General features: G+C 32.4%; 4 protein-coding genes and 2 non-coding genes across 7 annotated transcripts; 4 read left to right on the top strand and 2 right to left on the bottom strand.

Moving 5' to 3' along the window:
* Positions 1-4,047: 4,047 nt before the first annotated feature.
* On the top strand, positions 4,048-6,545 carry LOC112421324 (zinc finger protein MAGPIE). Its single transcript, XM_024782655.1, has 3 exons — positions 4,048-4,239; positions 4,380-4,776; positions 5,531-6,545. Exons 1-3 carry the CDS (start codon positions 4,095-4,097, stop codon positions 6,489-6,491), a joined length of 1,503 nt encoding a protein of 500 aa, XP_024638423.1. The 5' UTR covers positions 4,048-4,094; the 3' UTR covers positions 6,492-6,545.
* A 1,946-nt stretch (positions 6,546-8,491) lies between these two features.
* TRNAG-UCC (transfer RNA glycine (anticodon UCC)) lies at positions 8,492-8,563 on the bottom strand. Its single transcript has one exon. It is a non-coding gene; the product is annotated as a tRNA-Gly (tRNA).
* Positions 8,564-12,977: 4,414 nt separating this feature from the next.
* On the top strand, positions 12,978-13,678 carry LOC25492915 (dirigent protein 21). The gene has a single exon (XM_013601231.3). The coding sequence runs from the start codon at positions 13,010-13,012 to the stop codon at positions 13,568-13,570; it is 561 nt and encodes a 186-aa protein (XP_013456685.1). The 5' UTR covers positions 12,978-13,009; the 3' UTR covers positions 13,571-13,678.
* Positions 13,679-16,333: 2,655 nt separating this feature from the next.
* On the bottom strand, positions 16,334-18,906 carry LOC25492914 (NAC domain-containing protein 73). Of its 2 annotated transcripts, none has more exons than XM_039832878.1 (3): positions 18,352-18,479; positions 17,815-17,973; positions 16,334-17,232 (listed from the first exon to the last, which is right to left on the bottom strand). In XM_039832878.1, the coding sequence occupies exons 1-3, from the start codon at positions 18,380-18,382 to the stop codon at positions 16,685-16,687; spliced, it is 738 nt and encodes a 245-aa protein (XP_039688812.1). In that variant the 5' UTR covers positions 18,383-18,479; the 3' UTR covers positions 16,334-16,684. The 2 variants fall into 2 exon arrangements, with proteins under 2 accessions (XP_039688812.1, XP_013456684.1); XM_013601230.3 differs by having other exon boundaries at positions 16,339-17,232; positions 17,815-18,007; positions 18,352-18,906.
* Positions 18,907-20,306: 1,400 nt separating this feature from the next.
* LOC11438814 (protein DMP7) lies at positions 20,307-20,924 on the top strand. Its single transcript, XM_003607467.3, has one exon. It carries the CDS (start codon positions 20,307-20,309, stop codon positions 20,922-20,924), a length of 618 nt encoding a protein of 205 aa, XP_003607515.1.
* An 841-nt stretch (positions 20,925-21,765) lies between these two features.
* On the top strand, positions 21,766-21,872 carry LOC112421488 (small nucleolar RNA R71). The gene has a single exon (XR_003011814.1). It is a non-coding gene; the product is annotated as a small nucleolar RNA R71 (small nucleolar RNA).
* Positions 21,873-22,850: the final 978 nt, after the last annotated feature.

Raw genomic sequence — 22,850 nt, 5'->3', positions numbered from 1 at the left:
ATGTTGGGTCGGATCGGCGTCAAACACGACACATATCTGACACCGAGACACGTCTAATCCAAAGAGTGTCTGTCATAGAAACAAGTCATTCGAAATAATCTGAGATCAAATTCTTAGCTTAAACAATTTTCTTCTTCTTCAGATTTTATTTATCTTTCGGTCGAACTCCATATTATCATAATTTTTCCCTAAGATGCCTTCAAATTAGAGATGGAAATTTATTAGATTGCACATTCAACTCTAAAATGACATGTGGTTTTCCTTGAGTTAATTTGAATCAAGACAAAGTAAGAAATGAACATACCCTTGGTGACAACAATTTGCTTTTCCCTAAACCTATTTGTTTTCAATTGGCTACTACTACTATTTCTAACTATGTTAAGCTACTGAGTGAGAGAGAAGATTGTAATATTTTTATGGAGGAGGGACCCTAAGGAGTTTGAACAGGAATCTCACAAGGCCTTGAAAGTTGAAACCTTTGAGAGAGGAGAGAGTTGGAGAGGGTGAGAATATTCTAAGGCCACCACAGTTCAACAACTAAATTCCAAAGATTTTATATTAAACAATGTTAGAAAGGAAAACATCATTAGATTATGATTATGGATGAGAAAATTTTTGCAGGAAAAGTCAGCCCACAACGAGACGACTGCTCAAACTTCCAAAAATTCACTGCCTTTGTCAGCTGGCTGTCCCTTTTCCTATAGTATAATCTTCCTTATAACTCAAAGTTCAAACACTTCTTAAAAAACTTTCTTCATGGTAGTTCCAAGATTATCTTGTTTCACTACCATGTGAATGTACAGTAAATATATCTAGAGTTTAACTTCTTTGTAATGTAAAAATATAATTTTGTATTGTCACTCAATAATGTATTCCAATTACATTATTTAATTTAATAAATTTGATAGCATATGAATTATTAAATTCATCAAGTGATGTTAAAATACTCTGTTACATATGATAGTTTTTTTAATACTTTGATTGGGAATATTATTAAAAAAAAACACTTTCATGGTGTGCATATATATAAATAATACTTTAATTTATTAAATTCTATATGCTAGAAAAAAAAATGACAGATGTTCCGGACCGAACAAAAGCTCATCCATATCAGACTATAAGATCATGATCATACACCGATCTGCTTGCTATCATGAGATTCTTGTTTGGCTAATTATCGTCTTGATCAACAGACTTTCCAACCATTTTTCGTGAATGATTTGATATAAGAAGTTTATTTCTCTCAATTTTCCACTACATAGCTAGTCATTCACTGACTTGACTTGAGTATCCGAGTGTTTGCAGATTCATAACCCAATCAAATAATTCAAATCGTTATCCCCAGTCGCGCTTCATAACTTTGGGTTACTGTTCGAGGTGATCAATAGTCTTATTTATACTTTATTAGTTCATTAAAATAAAATTTATTTAATTAATACTAAGGAAAACAACTATAGCGTTGAGGGTAAGCAATCCCCCATGCTCAATTTTCTCTCCCTTTTTATATGATGTGATAAAGACTTTTGTTACACTCATACCCCCTCTCTCATAATCTTACATATAGTTTATATACCTTAATAAATTGAAATAAAATAGATGTAACATATTTGAAAATAATTACTACAAAACTATCGTTTTAGCAGTTTAATCCATTCTATGGGTGGACCAATATCCCATAGATAGTCGACAGGTTAATTAAACATTTCCAACTAATTAAGTTAAATCTTTTATAAAGCAAAAGAAACCGTACGTTAAAGATGCTGAGAAAAAAAAAGCTATAAAGTAAAATATCTACCAACAAAAAATTGATAAGGAAAAGGTAATTTATAAGGTGCACAACATGCTAAAAAATAAAATTGACTACAACAGAATCAAATCAAGGTCTTGCAGACCTTCGATTCGTGTTAAGAAATTAATTTAATTTTTAAAGTATATATTTCACTACTTGGTTACATCATGCATCACAATGATGTGTAGATATAGTAATGTAGTAATAAATAAATAAATGATAAAATACATTTGATTGATAAATAACAACAATTAAGAACAAGAATTAAACAACTATTAATCATTTTGATGCATATATAAAAATTGATGAAAACACTATAGCTAGAAATTAATCTAGTCAATGTGAGACATGGTCATGTTGTCATCTGGGACGATTATTCCCTTTTATGTGTTATTTCGTCGTTTCCTTTGGATTTTACCATCCTTGACAGTTTGGTGAGTACGTACGCATATGGACACACGTGCATGGTTGTTTTTTTCACAACATTTCAAAACTATTTTAACTGGTAGTTAGCCGTCGGATATATGCTTATAATGCCTTTGTTTGATCTTTGATCTCTTTCATTTCTAACCTATGTCACAACCAATACAAATTTTAATTACAACAAATGGTTATCTATGAATCACAGACACCGACACGCCGAAAGCGATAATAATTTGAAAAAAATGACATAATTCAGTGTAATCATAGGTGTAGTGTCAGTGTTGCACATTGATGCGTGTCTGAGACTGGGTTAATGAGCTTCAATTAAAGAAAAATCGTTTGAGAGAGCTTGAATTCAAATTATGACTAAAACCATCGTTAATTGGCTAATATATACTTACTTTTCAATCGAATTTTAGATTACTTTCACCCATTTTCAATGAGAATTTGAAGGTTAACAAAAACAATTACGGCAATTGAATTGGTATCTATCAATCTTCTTTGAGAAATGACCTACACTTTCACTTTGACTAGGTTCAAAAGACATACAATATTTGCCTTTTGTGGAACATGAACATTAAAGAAGGAGCTTGTGATTGGGTTGGCTTATCTTTCCAGTCACACTCACACATGAGACATAATGATTTTCTCTTTAGTACGATAACAGCACTTTGCTTTGATTCAAATGGCTTTAGCTAGGAGGGTCCTTATGCTAGACCCATATTTTAGCAAGCAGTTTTATACAAGGGCATATATATAATTATGTAACCCTATACAATATCAAGGTAAACAACAATTTACTAGTTCACGAATGAGTAGTTCAGTGGTTTGGAGATACTGAATGAATTATATACATCAAGGTATACACAAAACCAAAATCTACACAGAATGGTTGCTTCCAATTTTGGACACAAGGAGTGTTTTGATGCAAATTTTTTATGTATTGTAAATCAAAGTACAATATTGCATACTAATGCATTTGTGAACCACCGTGACAACGACAATATTTGTGACAGCATCAAGTCATGTGGTTAAAATCATACGCTTGTAACGTAAATTGCAGATGTTATTTGCAATGTAATTGCGTTTGCAATTTTGCAACATTTGTTTACAATATCAAGAATCTCGGTTGCAACTGCAATTTAAAATTTTGATAGTGATCATTCAAATTAGTGCCTATTTTATGCAACTTTTTCTTGGTTCATATGGTTACACACACCAAAGAAAACTGCTGTGAAACAAAAATCTAGGAAGTAAGATAAAAGATTGAAGACACCTTACCAAAATAGAAATAGAAATAGTATACAAACATAAGCTGCAATGTATACATTTGAAAGACATATATATGTATAGTGTAGTTCCTTACTATTTAGTTTATATATAAAACTATTAAAATAGAAATATAGAAAAGGTTATTGGATGAAATAGGATTAAAAAACTAAAAAAAGAGAAAGCAAGAACAAATTATGGGATAATCATTCCAAATGGAGATCAACTTTCTTCCAACCTCATCATATGTGTCATCATACACCTTTGCTTCTTCATCTCCTCTCTCCCTTCCCTCCTCCTTTATCTCTCTCACTCTCTCTGTCTCCTTTAACTTTTCACCGCCTCACACAGCATCTTCCATTTTTTTTATTCCACATCAAAAGTAGATAATTAAATCAAATATAAAATAACATTCATATGGAGAGAGAGAGAGAGATCCCATCTTGTTGCATACAATATCACTTCCTGTTGTTTAGGGTTAAAGCCATATATATAATCAACAAACCTAGCTTCCCATATTCTCTAAGCCTATTATAAGTTTTTCTCTTAATCCAACAATCACTAGTTTTTCATCAAACACACACTACTAAACTCTTTGTAAGTTTCTTATTCTATGTTTGAGTCAAACAAATTTAAGATGCTAAAAAATATGGATGAAGTAGAAATCACAAATGCTAATTTCCCTCAAAATCCAACAATGAGTGCTTCTAATAATCCTCCTGCTTTGAAGAGAAAAAGAAACCTTCCAGGAAATCCAGGCATGTTAATTTTCTCTCTTTTTCTTCCCTTTATAACTCTCTCTTCACCTTTATGATTGAATATATCAATAGGTATATTCAAAGCTAATTAACTTTTTATTAGATAAAAGAAACATTATTGATCTTTTTTATTTGCACAGATCCTGAAGCAGAAGTTATAGCTTTATCACCAAAGACACTCATGGCTACAAACAGATTCTTGTGTGAAACATGTGGGAAAGGTTTTCAAAGAGATCAAAATCTTCAACTGCATAGACGTGGACATAATCTTCCATGGAAGCTTAAGCAGAGAACAAACAAAGAAATAAAGAAGAGAGTTTATGTGTGTCCAGAGAAAACTTGTGTCCACCATGATCCTTCAAGGGCACTTGGTGACTTAACTGGGATAAAAAAGCACTTTTGTAGAAAGCATGGTGAAAAGAAGTGGAAGTGTGAGAAGTGCTCAAAACGTTATGCTGTTCAGTCAGATTGGAAAGCTCACTCAAAAACATGTGGTACTAGAGAATACAAATGTGACTGTGGAACTATCTTTTCAAGGTAATTAACTGCCTATCCATCCATCTCTATGTTATTCTGATCACATCGTTGTAATCGGTATATATGATATAAGGATCTCAGTGACTCGAGGAATTAGTCTCAGCAGATGTTTGCGGAGATATCTTAGTTTACCAAAAAATTATATATCTGATATAAGGATCGAGTTTAAAGGTGGTTAGGTAACTTGAATAATATGTTGTTTTTGCCTATTTGGCTTTTATGAGAATAAAAAGTGAATGAGGTTAATTAGTTCAAACAAATTATGAAGGAGTTGATCAAAGATTAATTAACACACAAGTTTTTGATAAGCCTTTTTGCAGTTTTTGCCCTAAACGACAAAATCCATGGTTTGGAGTTATCTCAGTTAACCTCACTCACTATAGATATATATTTGAGTATTATTTTTGTTTTATTTTGACACTAGTTTGAGGTTGTTAACCAACCACTATATATAGGCTTGTTTGTACAAATCCTTATGCCGTACTCATGTTACTGCTTACTCCCATTTTGACTTTTGTTAGCTCTAATCTTTTGTCATAGACTTCTCATTCTCACAAAGGGTTCAGCTGAGAGATAAGTAAAGTCTCGTTCCTTTGCATTTGAACTCTTGGTAACCCAAACAATCCGTCCTTAACCGAAACTCATTAAGCAAATTTTTTCTTTGTTTCTTCTCATAAAGTTATAAAATATCTCTTTGTTAATAAAAATAAAATTATTAGTACTTAATATTTTGTGAATATTTTTGGTTGAGCAGGAGAGACAGCTTCATAACTCACAGAGCCTTTTGTGATGCCTTAGCAGAAGAAACAGCAAGGGTAAGTGCAGCATCAGAAATAAACAACAGCTCATTATTAAGGGGTAACATTGGTAATTACACCAACATAATGGGAACAACATCTCTAGTCCCTAACAATAACATGCCAAACCATTTTCCTTCAATTTTCAAACCAATTTCAACTCCTGATCATCATCATCATCATCATCATGAATCAACCAATCAAACTAGAGGACTATCCCTTTGGATGAATCAAACTTCTCATTCTCAACCTCATGAAACAATGATAACCACCACCAATGGAAATTCTAGTTTGCATGAGATTCAACAACAACTTGACTCATCATCAAGAGAAATTATGTATGGTGGAAATGAGAACCCTCCACCATATTCTAATAATTATCAGCTAAATTGGGTTTTTGGAACTAAACTTTCAAACAATTGCAGCCAAGAATTAATTACTAGTACTACAACTTCACTTCCACTAGGAAACATTAATGTTAATGTTAAGGATGTTTCTCATGATGCTACAAGTCAACAAATTTCTTCCTTGTACAGCTCACAACACCAAATATCACATCAAACATCTTCAGCAAACATGTCAGCTACAGCTTTGTTACAAAAAGCTGCTCAAATTGGATCAACTTCAACTGATACATCATTCCTTGGAAGTTTAGGTTTGAAATGCAGTAATAATAATAGTACTAATGATGTGAACAAGTTTGGTGGTACTGGTATGTATGGTACTTCAAGTTCATTACTCATTAGTCTTGGCAATGAGGAAGATCATAATAATGCATGTGATTTTTCACAAATGCACCCTTCTAAACGTAGACATGTGCAAGGTGAAGAGAATGGAGGAGGAGGGCAAACTAGGGATTTTCTTGGTGTTGGTGTGCAAACCATTTGTCACCCTTCATCAATCAACGGTTGGATTTGATTTTATCATCATGTATATATATTCACTTATCAATTATGATCCTTTTTTTTTTAATTCGGATTCCCTAGGTCAAGATCTTAATGGTCGTCTGATCTTAATCGCACAATCTTTTCTAAATTGAGATCTAGGTTTACTTCGGATTATGATTCCAAAAATGCATATTTTTAATTTACTATTTAAAATATTAAACTTGAATTTGAACCATTCAATTTAAAATGCAAAATTTTAATGTTTTTAAATTAGCAAATTTGAATTAGGATAGTCTAATCTTAATCGAATGGCCACTAATATCTCCACCGTGAGTAAAAAGAAAAGGTGGATGAAATGAAACTGAAGTTGGAGAGGAAAAAGAATTATTAAGTATCTGAAAACTTTGCAAGGAGGAAAAGGTGGTAATTGAGTGCTTGATGGAGGCTGAAAAGTTTGTTGTTAGAAAAATATTGAAGGGCTTAAAGGAAAGGGAGAGAGATCCATGCATATTCTTTTGAATGCTGAAAGCTGATCCCTTTTAAAAAATGGTGTCTTTATTTTAATTTTTTTTATAAAGGAATGTGATTGTGGAGTAGTGGGGGCAAAGCAAAGGACAAGTTTGGGAACTCCATTATTGCATACTTTCATCTCGTTGTCTTTCTCAAACTGGGCTTAATTAAAAGACAATTTTTTTTCAAGTGACATAAAAAGCCTATAGATTAAAATAAATAAATTAATGTACCTTTTTCATTTCATTCATCCTGCAATGCTTACTTGTAGTACAACGAGATTGGCTAAAATTTTATGCATGCATAAGAATGGACCTAAGAAGATCGAGGAGGCACATTACATTTTTCATATTTATCGTGTAAGTTCTTCTTTTCTTCCTTTTTTTTTCAACACTTCCTCTTCTTTTCATGCACTCGGCGGAAAGTGCGGTAATATTTATTACCTTTTTCATGTCTCCATTCTTATTTGTACGAGTACTTAGTAAAAATATACATCTATAACTAAAGATGTTTAAGTTGTCCCGTGAATTTATATCGACAATGTATAATATATAAAAGATCCATGGTTCGAACCCCGAACACTACATCGAAAAGAAAAAGATGTCTAAGTTAATTTGCAATTCCCTTGTAATATTTCTTGGGCTTCCACTCTCTTTTTTTGTCAACAAAAAGTGAGTTAGATTTTGTAGTGCCCTTCCAGATTTATTTATGTTTTATTTGCCAAAAAGATTTTCATGTTGAAATTGGAATTTATTCTTGCCGGACTTAAGATCTATAAATGGTGGTGTAGAATGGTCTTTGAGTGTTGGACCTTCGTCAGCCGTCTTCGTCTCAAACATAGGAGGGTGATATTTGTGAAGACACTTCAACGCTCAAATTTGTGGACTTACGATGTATTTTAGAATCAAATGTATGCGTACCTGAATCAATGTTATGAATTAGTATTTATAGAGTACGTTAAAGGTTTTAGTTCTTAACTTGTTATCTGGCCGTTTGTTCTTTAAGGACATTTGTAAACAAATTAGAAGAAGTTATCATTGGATTCCTCTTCTTGGATGGTCCGGATCCTCCGGTTATGCCTTGATCCAATGATGTCAAGGGTTTGTTCATACTATGGTCCCTTGTGAGTGAGTTAAGAATGGCATCCGGATCCGGTCAAAGAAGTGGGTTACGAAAAATAATTTGAATATATTGTGAAATGTGAACCAACTACTTTTTTGTTATGATTTTTTTTTAAAAATTTACTTTCTGTTATGATGGAAAGTACTTCTGATTATAAAAATTCCTTCAAAAAAAACTTCTGATTATAAATAAATACTAGTGTTTTTTTCTGGTAGAAAAATGAAGTGTTTTAAAAATAAAAAAAAAAAAAGAGGAAAAATGCATAGTAATTTTTTTTCGTTTTATATGATATGATATGTATCACCTCCAACCTTTATTTCTTCGTTTTATTATACTAGTTTTATATCATAATCACACTGTGTATTTTCAAATGATAAATTTGTAAAATTAAAAAAACAATGCGTTTGCCGGGAGTCGAACCCGGGTCTATTGCTTGGAAGGCAATTATCCTAACCGTTGGACTACAAACGCTTTGATGGAAAAAATGTTGAAATAATTAGATTTATAACATAACGAAATATTTTTCACAAACTGTACAAAAATAACTCATAACATAAATTTAATTTGCAACAGTTTACACAATTGGTGATATTTTTATAAGTGTTGCAAATCCTCTATTTTAATAAACATGAATTACACTACTCTCAGCACACCACATCAATTCATGTTGGCTAATGAATCATGATTCAATTTCCATTAAGCCTCTTAGCTTCTTGAATGCTTGAATTGCAGCAACCTCTGTCAATGCTCCAATTTTAAGTTTACTTTGCTTACTTGCTCTCTCAAGTAATGAAATCTTATCTATATGTGCTTACTTCTTAGGTTTATCCCATCTTTCTTGGCACACCAAAACGCAGTCTCTAGATCTTCAAGCTAAGTGAAGCTTAGTATCATGCTCTTCCAGCTGCAACTCTTGGGGTCCAATGCTCGATATACATTTGAGTGATTTACATGTTACTTGCAAAAGAAGTCATGTCCACATACCAATCAATCCTATTTTCAACAAACACACTAACATTTGGAAATAGATTGTCATATTATAAAGGACAAAATACAAGCAAGTGTTCTAAGATTCCTCCTTGCGACTTCTCAAGACCGATTTACTTGTTTATTTACTAAATCCCTCCTTCTCTGGACATATATCCTAACTCAACTAACTGATGGATAGTATTATAAAGGTTAGTTGTGATCATAGTTATAGAAGTTAGTTTTAGTTATTAGAAGGTGGCTATTAGTTAGTTACAACTGATAACTTGCTGAAGAAGTTACGCAGTTTACTTAGACTTGTATAAGTACTCGTTTTGTACTTTGAGATCATTTTAAGATCATTCAATAAATGATGAATTTCTCTCCAATTCTCTCAATTTCTGAGTTCATAATATTAGAGAATTCAATTAGTGAAGTGAGACAACATTTACACTCAGAATAAAACTTGTATGAAGAAAAAAGCACACAGATATGTGAATTCAGTAGTTCAAGATTGCTTGAGGTAAAAATCATGCTTTCTACTATTTATATGTCAGTCTTTACCAAGCATGGGGACAAATAGTATGCCTATGTCTATGACATATTCAACTTAGAATTGTTGTAGACTGGTCTAGTTTTACCTGTTTTGTGCCAACAGATTTCGCTTCCATCCTCGTGATCTGAATGTACCTTTCTTCTTTTTCTTGTTCCTGTTGTGTATGCCTTTGGATGGTCGGTGAATGAAATGCCGGATCAGTCCATCTTTGCTTACTCCGGACGAAATATAATTCAATGCAGATTTTAATTCACTGCTACATGTGTAATATAGTGAAAATAGCTTTCTACATATAATGTTATCTAAGGAGGAACTGAATATATAGATAAATAAGAAGTTAGGTACCATGTAACTACAAGGTTAGTTTTTTTTTTTGGTGAAAATTACAATCTCAGTTTAAGATATGTTATATTTGTCTAATGGCATGAATGTCTAGTGTGCTATTTGTTGCTATTTCTTTGGAGTTTTGCTGTGATAGTATATCTATTGTTTTAATCTCCCTTTTTTTGGTTCAAAAGATAAGGGTCATGCTAACGAACATCCGAAGAGTATTGTATAAGTAATTCGTAATAAGAAATTTAGAAAAGTAATAATTACAATTCCATTCTATCCTTCAAGAGTTGGGATGAACTCGTCAATTAGAGGGTGAAGCTTATGAATATCAGACCTCACCATTGCTCCCAAAGGTTCAAGAATCTCTTGATCTGTTGGATCAAACTTCACTCCAGAAGGCAATCCAGGCAAGTAATTAATTCCACTCCCCTAATGAAATATTCATACATTATTAGGATTTTTATTTCACTCATAACACACACAAGACAATTAGTTAAACTAAGAGATACATGATCCCTTTAGGAGTGAGATTCCAATAAAACAGAAGTTTAGGCTCATTGATGGAATCATAAAAGAAATGATGATCGAAAAGAACACAAGCAACCTTATAAAAGGAACTCTTAAACGTTGGAGAAATTTTAGACGATTATAAGCAAAACAAGGATTGAGATAGTTCGCCATGCAGGGACTTGACTCCTGACCTTCAACTGGTAGAAATTAAAGAAAATAATTGTGGTGCAAGGCACTTTCCAGTACGCACCGAACAGCTCAAAACATAATTAAACATTTGACAAAGACCCAATTATTGAGGGTGAAGGTGAATATGTGTGATTCTCAACCAAGAGTACCTTAAGCTGGAAGTTAGAAAAGGGAAAAAAAATACACCAATATTCTCAAACAAGTGTTTATACAGGTAGGTAAAGTCTAGAGAATCATTCCCTACTTTCTTAAATCTGGCATTATTAACATCTACATGGGATAAAATGAAATCCGCCAACCCTTAAGGATCCCTAATGGCATAAAAGGTGACAATGAAAAACTTACTCAAAGTTAGGTCAACACAAAAGGATTATGCAATCACGATACTTTTATCAGCCCAAGAGTAGCCACTTAGATCCCTATCTAACAGCTTTTGGTTTGCGGCGAATAACTCAACACAAGGACCATACCCTAAACCGTAAATTTTCATCGAAGAAAAGGATGAAAAGCTTATCTGAGTCTTGGAGGACATGGCTTATTCATTCAAAGCATCATAGGGGGCATTAGAGCTAAGAGCATTGTTTCCTACTACAAACATTTCTAATACATGCAAGGAAAACGAAAAATTTCAAAAACTTTTTACTTCAATACTCTTAAACTTATTACATACTGCATGACCAAGGAACTAGGGTGCTAGTGTAATGGTTCGAGCCTAAGAGGTATTATCCAATTATCCTTTAGGTCACCAAATAGCATCGCCAATTAAGAATATATCAAGAAGACCCAATAAATAGGTCAAGTCCATGTCCACCAAGGTGAGTACCTCATCAGACCACATTGTGCAACTGCAACATAAGATCTGACATCTTACACCATCTCTAAAAATATCTTGTATCTGAACCATGTGTGGCATATGAGAGAATCTTCCACAACATCTCAGGAACCACCTTGTATATCAATAAAGTGCCTTGTGCCTACAGCTTACATGCAGTCCACACCTTAACCAACTTTAGGATAGCTACCATGTCGTTCCTATTGATATGAAACTTATTTGAACCAGATAAGCGCCATTGCTTATTCCCGAGTTTAGTTACTATAATCACACCACAATATCCATAACAATCTGGACTATCTAGTAGCAATTCAATGAGTGAAGATAACAACAACCGAGGAGCTTCACATTGTATCCATCACTATTAATAAGGGCCTCCCCAGGTACACGAACACCTTATTGATTATCCATTTTGCTATTTGCCCCCGCCCCCTTTCTGGAGGCGGAGCGTACGATCGATCACACAGTGGTTCTAGTCACTGACAAGGGAGGAACACCATCAGCTCAGAAGATACACATCATCCGTTCATACATGAACATAAACTAAGCAAGACAAATTTAGATTTTTATATTATTTTTACAGATAAAATATTTCTATTATAGAGTTTTGTTGGGTATCAATATTTCATGAACTAATTTGTTCAAAATTAAAATTCATTTTGAAACAATTAATTATAAATATATCATTAAATAATTTGATGTTTGATAAGTATTTAACAAAATTCGAGAGCACAATTACCAAACAATTGAACTCAAGTGGTTAATGAGTTTCACAAGGGACGAATCGTTCGGTAACCCGAGTTCAATTTTTAGGTGGCCCAATTCTTGGTCATGTTATCCTTATCTCACGGCAAAACTCCAAATTATCAGGACCCCCTTTCCCCTAAGAACCGAAAGGTTAACACAAAAAAAACAAATCTAGAGCACAATGCTTAAGTTTTTATAATATTTTATTAAAACTTAAGAACTCCACTTATCACGTGTCTGAATTCTTTCCAAACTTCAAAAACATGTGTTCAATTAACCGAGAAACATTTCTTTGGTCGCAACCTCAAATAAAAATGATTTGAACATACATCCATAATAATACATATAATTTAATTCTTTCAAAAAAATATATATTATTTAATTCATTCTCCTTTTATCTCTTTCACTTATAAGTGTCAAAATCATTTTTATTTAGAGTTGTGACTAAACGAGTGCTGCTCCAACTAATTACCACATTTTCCATTAAATTAAGCCTCACCTTGACCCAATTATCAATTAATTTGTCCTTAACTATATTATAAGAACTTTAATTTAAAAAAAAAAAAAAAAACTATATTATAAGAACTTTGTGAAATCGCACTCAGATAAAGAATTAGTTTTCAATTTGGAGAGTATATTCAGTAGATTCCTCGCGATGAGCATGGGTAATAAAATAACAATCAAAACAAGTATATTTCAATTCCAGGAAAAACTATAAAAGAGTGATGATCTTTAGTTGTTCAATCATCAAAAAAGAAATTAAAGAAAAGTGTCCTTCATCAAAATGGCTCTTATTTCACGTAGTTCATTATTTCTCTTCTCTCTAAATATAATTTTTACTCAATCAACTTCAACAAATGGAGTGTTCTCAAAACAATCCAACATATATTTACCCTCAGAAAAATTGACTCATCTTCACTTCTACTACCATGACATTAAAAACAAAAACAACCCAACAATTCTGCAAATTGTTAACACACCCGAAAACGTGCCTAATGGATTTGGTGCAACTTATGTAATGGATGATGAAATCACTGAAGGGCCAGAAATGAGTTCAAAGCACATTGGAAGAGCACAAGGGTTGTTTGGTCAAGCTTCTCTGCATGATATTGGAATGTTTATGTTGACAAATTTTATTTTCACAGATGGAAACTATGCAGGGAGCACACTTAGCATGTTAGGGAGGAATCCTGTTGCTGAACAAAATAGAGAAATGCCAATAGTTGGTGGGACTGGACTGTTCAGGTTTGCTAGGGGATATGTCATAGCAAACAGTGTTTACTCTATTTCTTCCCCTGAGAATTTTGTTATGGAGTACAATATCACAGTGTATCATCATCTTTAAATTATGCCCTTTGTTGTGTGAGTTTGAATAAGTGCTTTAAAATTTGGACTACTTGTAATCGTTGGTGTAGCAGTAAAATAATTATGTTTGCTATTTTTATGATGTTTTTAATGAGTTTTCCTAGTTAACTATTTTCATCACACGAAAAGAGGATGTGCATTTTATTGCATGTCCATGCAAGTGCATGGGAAGGACATCATAACAAAAAATAAGAAATTTTTTATTTCTAGCTAGATATAGGCATAGCGAAATTTTTCCGACACGGGTAGCAACTGTTTATTGCATGACTTATTGTTCATTTCCTATTTTTCAGTTACATCTCTGTGTATTGCGGCAAATAGTGTATTGTAATTGACTGCTCTTTATTCTTGAAGAGATCATGATGCTCCCTTTCTAGAGATATAACACTGCTCAAAAAATAAAACAAAGAGTTTAAAAACAAAAAGTGGTAGGTTGATGATACAAAACAATGTTGCACACAACCGATCAAAACATTCTAAATTGCACATAAATTAAAAACATTAATCGATGTGGCAATTTTAAATGTTTTGATTGATTGTGTGTGCAAAGTTGTTTTGGACCGTTAACCCAACACCATTAAACCCTAAAACAAATCAAATTATTTTCATATAAACTATTATTAAAAGCTAATGCGTAGAGCTTAAAATAAAACAAGACAAAAACGGCTTATAAAGTTTTGAATGTCATTTTGATTAGATCTATCAAATATTCTCACAAATATTTGTGTCAACAGATAAACTCTTTGTTGGATATGTACCCGTCGTTGAGACATCTCATGCTTTAAATTTTTGTTGGATATGTACCCGTCATCAAGACATCTCATTTTTAATATTTAATTATTTTAAATTAAATTTATATTTTGAATTATTGTATGTACATGGTACCGGTACCCAATCAAATTTCTATGGTACCAATTTTTTTGTCCTTAAGGCGTTGTTTAGAAGTTTGAAGGGGAGGGGAAGGAAGGACTTTAGAGGGTTGAAAAAAAATCTTATTTTTAAAAGATGATTTTTTTTAGAGAATGATAAATTAATGATTAAAACATAGATTAAATTCAAAGAATTTATGTAAACTCTTAAAATAAAAACCTCAAAACCATCCTACAATACAATTTTTGAGTTCCCCAAAATGAAAAGAATTTTGTATTATAAGAAAAGTGAAACCCCCCCCCCCCCCCCAAAAAAAAAAAAAAAAAAATTGACTCTCAATGCACTACTAGAAAAAGCAAAATTAGCGAGGAAAATCTGTGACGAAAAAAATAAAATTCCTCACAAATTCCTTGGTCGCAAAATTTAGTGACGGAATTAGAGAGGGATTTTACATTTTCCCTCACTAATTTTTGTTTTTTTAGTAGTGATGTCATCTATTTCTTCCACCTGTTCCTTCCTATTTTTTCAAACTCCTCCCTTTCCATCCACTTCAAACTTGCAAACAAAGCCAAAAGGACAGGAAAATGTGAACCCATACGGACAAAGTAGGATTACAAAATTAAGTATAAAGTTTATGCACCAGTTGAAAGATTCAAGGCTAGTATGCCGTGTACTTAGATATCTCAAGAGTTCTCCAGCTCGTGGGTTGTTCTTTTCGAGTTCATCCTCTATTCAAATTTTGGTATTCTCAAATGTTGATTGGGTAGGTTGTTTGGATACTAGAAGATTGATTAGTTTTGGGCATGTTCTTCTTCTTAGGTTTATTCCTTGTGTCTCGACACACCAAAAAGCAAACCACAGTCTCTAGATCTTCAAGTGAAGCTTAGTAACAACTAACAACTTGCAGCTGCAGCTTGTGAGGTTCAATGGTTGATATACTTGTTGAATGATTTACACATTAATTGCAGAAGAAGTATTTTCCTTATTGTGATAGCCAAAGTGAACTTCTCATAGCACCCAATCATGTTTTCCACGAACGCACTGACATTTGGAGATAGATTGTCATATTATGTGGGACAAAGACTCCGGGCCGGACCTTGGGGTGTGCAAACCACTCAATGGAATTGGGCCTCCCCAAGGAATGGACCTAAAAAAAATTATAGCGCAGTAGTACTACTTCACTACTCCCCAGGTTTCCACTTTCCTTTTATGTTGTCTTGTTTTAGGCCTATAAGAATTGAGTCCTCTTGCTTTTGGTGTTAGGTGGATGTTTTTTTTGGGACAGTAGTGATTTTTACCTTTGTGTATTTATCTTTTAAAAAATTTAAATAGAACATTGTTCTTTTAAAAAAAAAAATACATTTTTATTTTATTATGGGTCTCTTTTCACTTACAAAATCGAGCCTCCGGATTCGTAGGAACGACCCTGGACAAAGTGCAAACATATGTTCTAAGATTTCTCCCTCTTCAAGACCAACTTGCTTGTCTATTCACTAAAACCCTCCTTCTCTTACATATATCAAAGTTCGTCTTGTGAGGGGATATTAGAGGATAAAACTCCACGCTGTGAATCCTAACTCTACTAACTGATCAATAGTATTATAAAGTTTAGTTGTCATAGAAGGTGGTTATTAGTTAGTTACAATTGGTAACTTGTTCACCAAGTTACTAAGTTTACTTAGACTTGTATAAATACTCATCTTGTACTTTTGAGACCATTTTAAGATCATTCAATCAATGATGAATCTTCACTTTAATTCCCTCAATTTCTGAGTTCATAATATTAGAGGATCCAATTAGTGAAATGAGACAACATTTACACTTAGAATAAAACTTCTATTAAAAAAAGGCACACACATGTGAATCAATTGTAGTTCAAGATTGTTTATGGTAAACTTATGTTTTTGACTATTTAATATGTTAGTCTTTACCAAGCATGGGCACAAATATGATGCCTTTGACACTACTAAAGTATTTTAGATGGGAATAATGTTACAAATAAAAGTGTTCCTCTCACTTCAGTCTTCAACAAAATCTCTCTTACTTGCCAACCATTTTCCCTCCTAACTAGAGTATATAGGTTATTAACTTATTTTGATTATTTTTGCAATATATATATATGTAATGCTGCCTCAGTATTAATATATACTTTGTTCATAACCTTTTCAATTCTTGGCCTCTTAATAATTATATATCCTCCTCTATAGCTTGTCCACCACTTGAATCAAGGGTTAAAAGGAGCACCTTGAAAATGTGAAATTACTTGAGCATTGCTAGACCTATGTTGGTTCCCTTGATCAAATGATATGAAATTTGAATGATAATATTCAACAAATGATCCATTAGTACTATTTTTACCATTCATTACCTCATTCCCACTTTGACCCTTCATAGTTTTTCCAAGAATAGAGTCTTTCATAATCAATGAATTACCACCACACTGTCTTGGTTGAGTTTGATAGAAAACTTTGGACACAACTAACACTCCTTCTTTCTCTTCTTCATCACTCCCAAGATGATACTGATGCATCACCCAATTTGTTTTCTCTGGCTTTCTTTGTTTTCCATAGTTTGTGTAAAGTACAAGAATTTTTTTGTAACCTTTTAACTTGGAATTGTTGTAGACTGGTCTAGTTTTACCTGTTTTGTGCCAACGGGTTTCGCTTCCATCCTCGTGATCGGAATGTACCTTTCTTCTTTTTCTAGTTCCTGTTGTGTATGCCTTGGATGGCCGGTGAAAGAAATGGCGGATCAGTCCATCTTTGCTTACTCCTGAAGAAATATAATTCAATGTAGATGTTAAATGTTACCTAAGGAAGAACCGCATATATAGAAAAAGAAGAAGCTAGGTACCATATGCAACTATAAGGTGGTTAGTTTAAGGATATAAAACACTTTTCTTAATAAATGTGAAAATAAAGACTAAAAAGTACTTATAAAAATAGACACAGGAGTATGATTTTTCTTTTTTAGTTTTTAACAATGGATTAGAACTTTTGACAAGTTGTTTTATTAAAGGGGTTTAATCCCTTCAAAAAAAAAAAAAAAGCATCATGAATTATCCCTCTTAACCATTATTATTAGCCTGAATAATGAAATGTTAATTTTTATTTGAAATTAAAATGATAGAGAAGGATTAATGTGATTTGATTAGCATAAATGGCTACATCTTCTCCTACAAAAATGTTACTTCAACAAAACAACTTCTTTCTTCTTTTTCATGTTGCTGAAGTCTAAAGGTAAACCACTTCTGATCATGTTATTCAATGAAAATAAAATGTAAACTTATTGGAGTTATAAGACTCATCAGAAATTAAGACAAGAAATTGAGAGCTTATATTGTATGCAATATACCTGGCAGTTTCTCTGGATGAGTATAGCAGATTCCATTTTCTCCTTCAAGAGTAGGGATGAACTCATCAATTAGAGGGTGAAGCTTATGAATATCTGACTTTGCCTTTGCTTCCAAATGTTCAAGAATCTCTTGATCTGTAGGATCAAACTTCACTCCAGCTGGCAATCCAGGTAAGTCATTAATTCCACCACCCTAATTATTATTCATTGATATCACATTAGCATTTATATTTCACAAATAATTAATATATTTTACACCAAATTAAAAGAAAAAAGTTTTTAGTTTCTATAAAATTATCACTTTTTAATTTAGTCTCCACATAAATTTTATATAATTTTAGTATCCACTGTTATTATTTTTACAAAAAATTAATGTTTTTTCTTTGACCTAGTCATTACATTTAGTCCCTATGAAATTAAAATAAGGGCTAAAAAATTAACATAATTATGCAGAGACTAAATTTATAGAGATTAAAAATAAATAGTAATAATGTAATGATAAATCTTTATTGGCAAACCAAGTTTTAAATAAGGAACCTGATCTTGGCCTTTGATATGATGACCACATGTGAGACAAGTTCTAATTAAGCTGTCCTTTCTTCCATCCACTGTGATGACCACATTGTTTTGAGGGTCACTGCACTGAGTCATTTCCTTTTTTCCTCAATCATTCCATTTATAGAGATATCTTTTCTTTGTTTCTTCTTCTTTTGCTATTGCTATATAAAACAAATCGAACAGAAACTAAAAGAGAAGGGACAGAGAGAACGGTTGAGTTAAGAGAGGGATTTAAACAAAAGTAGTAATAATTAATAAAAGTGATGATAGAGAAAAGGAAAACTTGTCTTTTCTATAAAGATGAATAATGCTCCCCTCATGCAACTACTTGTTGAAGTGTGGGAAGGAATTAAATTCTCCTTCACTTTTTTGGTGCATGAGTACCTAAAAATCTAAATAGAGAATGAGATTATAAAATAAGATATTGGGTTGGTTGTACTGGAAAAATGAGAATAAAAAAATGTGATTGCTTTGATCTCAAGTTTAGTTCTGCTTTGTATATAAAAAACTTGTACAAGAATAAATGCATGGTTTTGTTCTTTTTTGTTGAAAATTGTGATTTTGTCCCTTTTACTCTTACTAAAGGTATCTCTAAAGAATGAATTTATTGAATAAATCAAGTTTAAAATTGGAAATAATGAAATTAAAAAATGGATGTAGAAAGTTGAGTGGGATTGGGACAACCTAATGTAAGAGTAAGAGTTTAGGTCCAATGTCACCTTGGAGTGTAGATAAAGAAAATATATAAATACTACTAGAAAACTATATAAGAAGAAATTAAAATTGAAGTGAACATTTTTCAGCCAACCATAATTCCATTTTGCTTCATGTAGACTTTTTATGCATACCAAGAAATCCCTTTTCTCTAAATCTATCTCAAGTCTTATGGTGACTTAGACAGTCTTAACCCTCAATGTTGTCAATGGTTGTAATGTAAGTATACTATATATGTAGCCATGTGGCAAAAGCAAACTTGATCTTGTGCCAAAAGATTATATAAGAGGATACTAGAAATTAAATTGTCTATAATAAGGATCAACTTTAATATGTCGTACACTTGGGGTTTATTTAGTTCACCAGATACGATTGATTTGTCTATATGGGCAAGACAGGTTTTATGAATTAATTAATTAGGTAAATGTTATAACTACTTGCAAAAAGACGGACATTCACGTGTCTGTCTTTCCGCTCTTCTTATTGCATTAACATTTCAAAATCATCAACGGTGTTTTTTTATGAAATTTTATTTTTGGTTAAAAGTAAAAATATAAATATTTTTTGCTTTCAAATTATAACAAATCAAATTAACCATGATTATCTATTTCAATGAAACCAACAATATAAAATAAATATAATCTAAATTCTTATTTTTGTAATGACACCAACAACAATCTTTATTATAAAAAAAAATAGTTGTTTATGGAGACGTCACTTAATATTTTGATGGAAAAAATATAAAATTATTTAAGAGCTGATAATAAAATTAAGATTGAAGTGGTGACAAATGCCTCTAACATCATTAACGTGAATTTGTTATTATTCATGTCTAATAAAAGAAAATAACTAAAAAAAAAAACAAATAACATTCTAACAATGTAACAGTTTTCCCTATTTTATTCATTATTATATGTTTGTAACCTATTTTTTGTCATAAGCTAACAACAAACTAGTTTCATATCAGTTACATATATGTCTTAATTTACTAAATTGGATGAAGTAACAAATGTAAAATGACAAAGATAGCATATAGTAAAGAACCAGGGTACAAAAACAAAATTGAATCCAACCTACATTTTCTATTTGGCACTTATATATATATTGTTTCCACTTTCTTGTTTATAACATCAATTGATACATGTGCCAATCACCAAAACATAAAATTGTCAAGAATCCGAAAACATAGATTTAACAAAATTAAATATTAATTTTTTTTCATGGATGTGCATGTGGATACCCAACAACAACAAGAACAACCCCTTTTGGAAAACTCGCCACAAAAAATTCCCAAAACAACAACACAAAAGACAATAAGAAAAGCATTCAAAGGCACTGCATATTTGGCCAATCTTCTTCCAACAGGAACCGTTCTAATATTCCAAACTCTATCACCAGCCTTGACACACAGAGGCAATTGTCATACACAAACAAGCAAAATAATGACAATGATTTTCTTAACATTTTGTAGCCTCTCATGTTTTCTTCTATCATTCACTGATAGTTTTAGGGATGAAAGAGGAAAAGTTAGATATGGTGTTGCTACATTGAATGGTATTTGGATAATGGATGGACGAATTAGGATTCCAGCTGAAGAGGGGGTTAAATATAAGTTAAGGTTTATTGATTTGTTCCATGCATGTGGGTCTATATTGGTTTTTGGTGCAATTGCAATGTTTGATCAAAGTGTGGTTTCATGCTTGGCTCCAAAACCTTCTGAAGAGGCTAAGGAGCTTTTGGTAGCATTGCCAATTGGAATTGGAATTTTGTGTAGTGTTTTGTTTCTTTTATTTCCTACACAAAGACATGGGATTGGCTTCCCTCTCTCACGTAATTAATTTGTAAAATGACAATATATGTGGGTTCTTATTACTTTTTTTCACATACAAGCACTATTTTTTTTATGTTCGGGTTATAGAGATTGCCTTTATATTACTATGGAAAAGAATGGCTTTGCTATACTTTAGCAAAAAGATATTTTCAGTTCAAAAATAAGTTGGTGTGTATGTTATAATGATAGAAATTACTTTTCATTTTTTTATAAACAAAAATTGTTTTTAGTTAAAAATGAGTTTAAGATAAATCGATTTATGTTTTAAGAAAAAAATGGGGGAACGCAAATTATTATATAACAACAAGATTAATTAGTCTTTTACAACCGTATAAGTGAAACTTGAACCATAGAATGTGAGAAAGTCAAACTCTCGCCACTAAGCTAATGTCTCGTAAATTAAAATATATTTATGTAAAAGTTGAACCATTGTAACAATGAATGTAAAAACTACGATTCTACAAGGTTTTAATTCTAAAGACAGCATAAAGTTTAATTGAGAAACTTAAAAACTTATTAAAATAAAATTATATTCTAAATAACCAATTTTATCTTTTCTAAAAGGAATCCAAATAAGTACCATATATAATGATGAGAGTAGGTTGGATCATGCTACAATTTAATTTAAATAGGTCAAGCTTAATTTAACATTTAAGGCACGATTATGTCCTATTACCCGTCATATGTCATTTCTTAAAGCATGACTTAGCATTTTTAAAAGCCTATCTAGATCATAACACTCTTGATGGGACTTTCTCAATAATGCTCCTCCTCACAAGGCATCTAACATTAATCTTGTTAAAGGTGCATGTCTGTTGTAAAAGGTTTTCATTCGAATACACTCAGGTATCCCATGATGATTGCACCTTCTCAATAATTCTTTAAACCTTTCTCAAGCTTCAAAAAGAGTTTCTTCGTTTGTTTGTTTAAAAAATGTTATGTCGTTCCTCTTTTTTGCATCAAGGACCATTGGAAAATAATTCACCGAGAACTTTTCAACTTCTCTCTAAGTGGCATCCGAGTTAGGCTATGAAGAGTTTAACCATGATTTGGCTCCACCGTTAAGAGAATATGGGGAACAACTTGAGTTTGAAAGCACCGTCTTCTACTTCTAGGATTTTGAATTTTTTGCCACTTTTGTGAATTGTTTCAAGCGCATACGAGGATCATCAGTGACTGCTCCTGAAAATTGACAAATAGTTTGAAGCATCTGAAACATCATAGGCTTAAACTCAAACTGAGCAGTAGTGATATTTATCATTATTATGCTAGTTGTAAGCGTGTTTGGATCAAACATCTCATACTCTATGATGAACATATTATTGTCATTTTCCATTTCAATTGTTTGTTGTATGCCATCTTGTCTGATTGGTCCTCATATGAGCTGATTTTGTTGGAGCTACAACTTTACACAAAATTGGGGGATCTAGCTTCGCTAGATAAATAAGAGTTATGAACATATTACCATCAACATAGGAAAGATGCGAGCTTGAGCATCACCAAAGTAATCCTAAATCTAATTCACTAAGAACTAGCACTCATGCTCATCTATGAGGAAGATGAGATGGAGTGAGAACTCTAGCGGTTGCTAACCCTAGCTGGAACTTGGCCGCTCAATTCTATCTAGTAAAATTTGTACCCTTGACACTAACATATGGTTGTCCTTTTAAAATACAAGCCCAACCATGACAAGTTGTACCCTTTGGTCATTTCTTCCATAAGATGTCCATGTCTTATCCTCTTGGCACATCATATTCTTTTTAGCCCTTAAGCAAAGGCAGGCGAGAGACCCAAGAATTCTTAGATTTGTACTACAGTACTGCGCAGTCTAGATGATGCATCTCCAGACATTCTTCCAAGCGCTGCATGCCACACTCCTTTTCCAACGCTTTATCTTCCTGCATCGCTGTAACAAATCCTTAACTTGTTCCAC

The sequence above is a fragment of the Medicago truncatula genome, chromosome 4 (genome assembly GCF_003473485.1).
Source record: "Medicago truncatula cultivar Jemalong A17 chromosome 4, MtrunA17r5.0-ANR, whole genome shotgun sequence".
Classification (NCBI taxonomy): domain Eukaryota; kingdom Viridiplantae; phylum Streptophyta; class Magnoliopsida; order Fabales; family Fabaceae; genus Medicago; species Medicago truncatula.
This window is presented reverse-complemented; position numbering and strand designations above follow the sequence as displayed.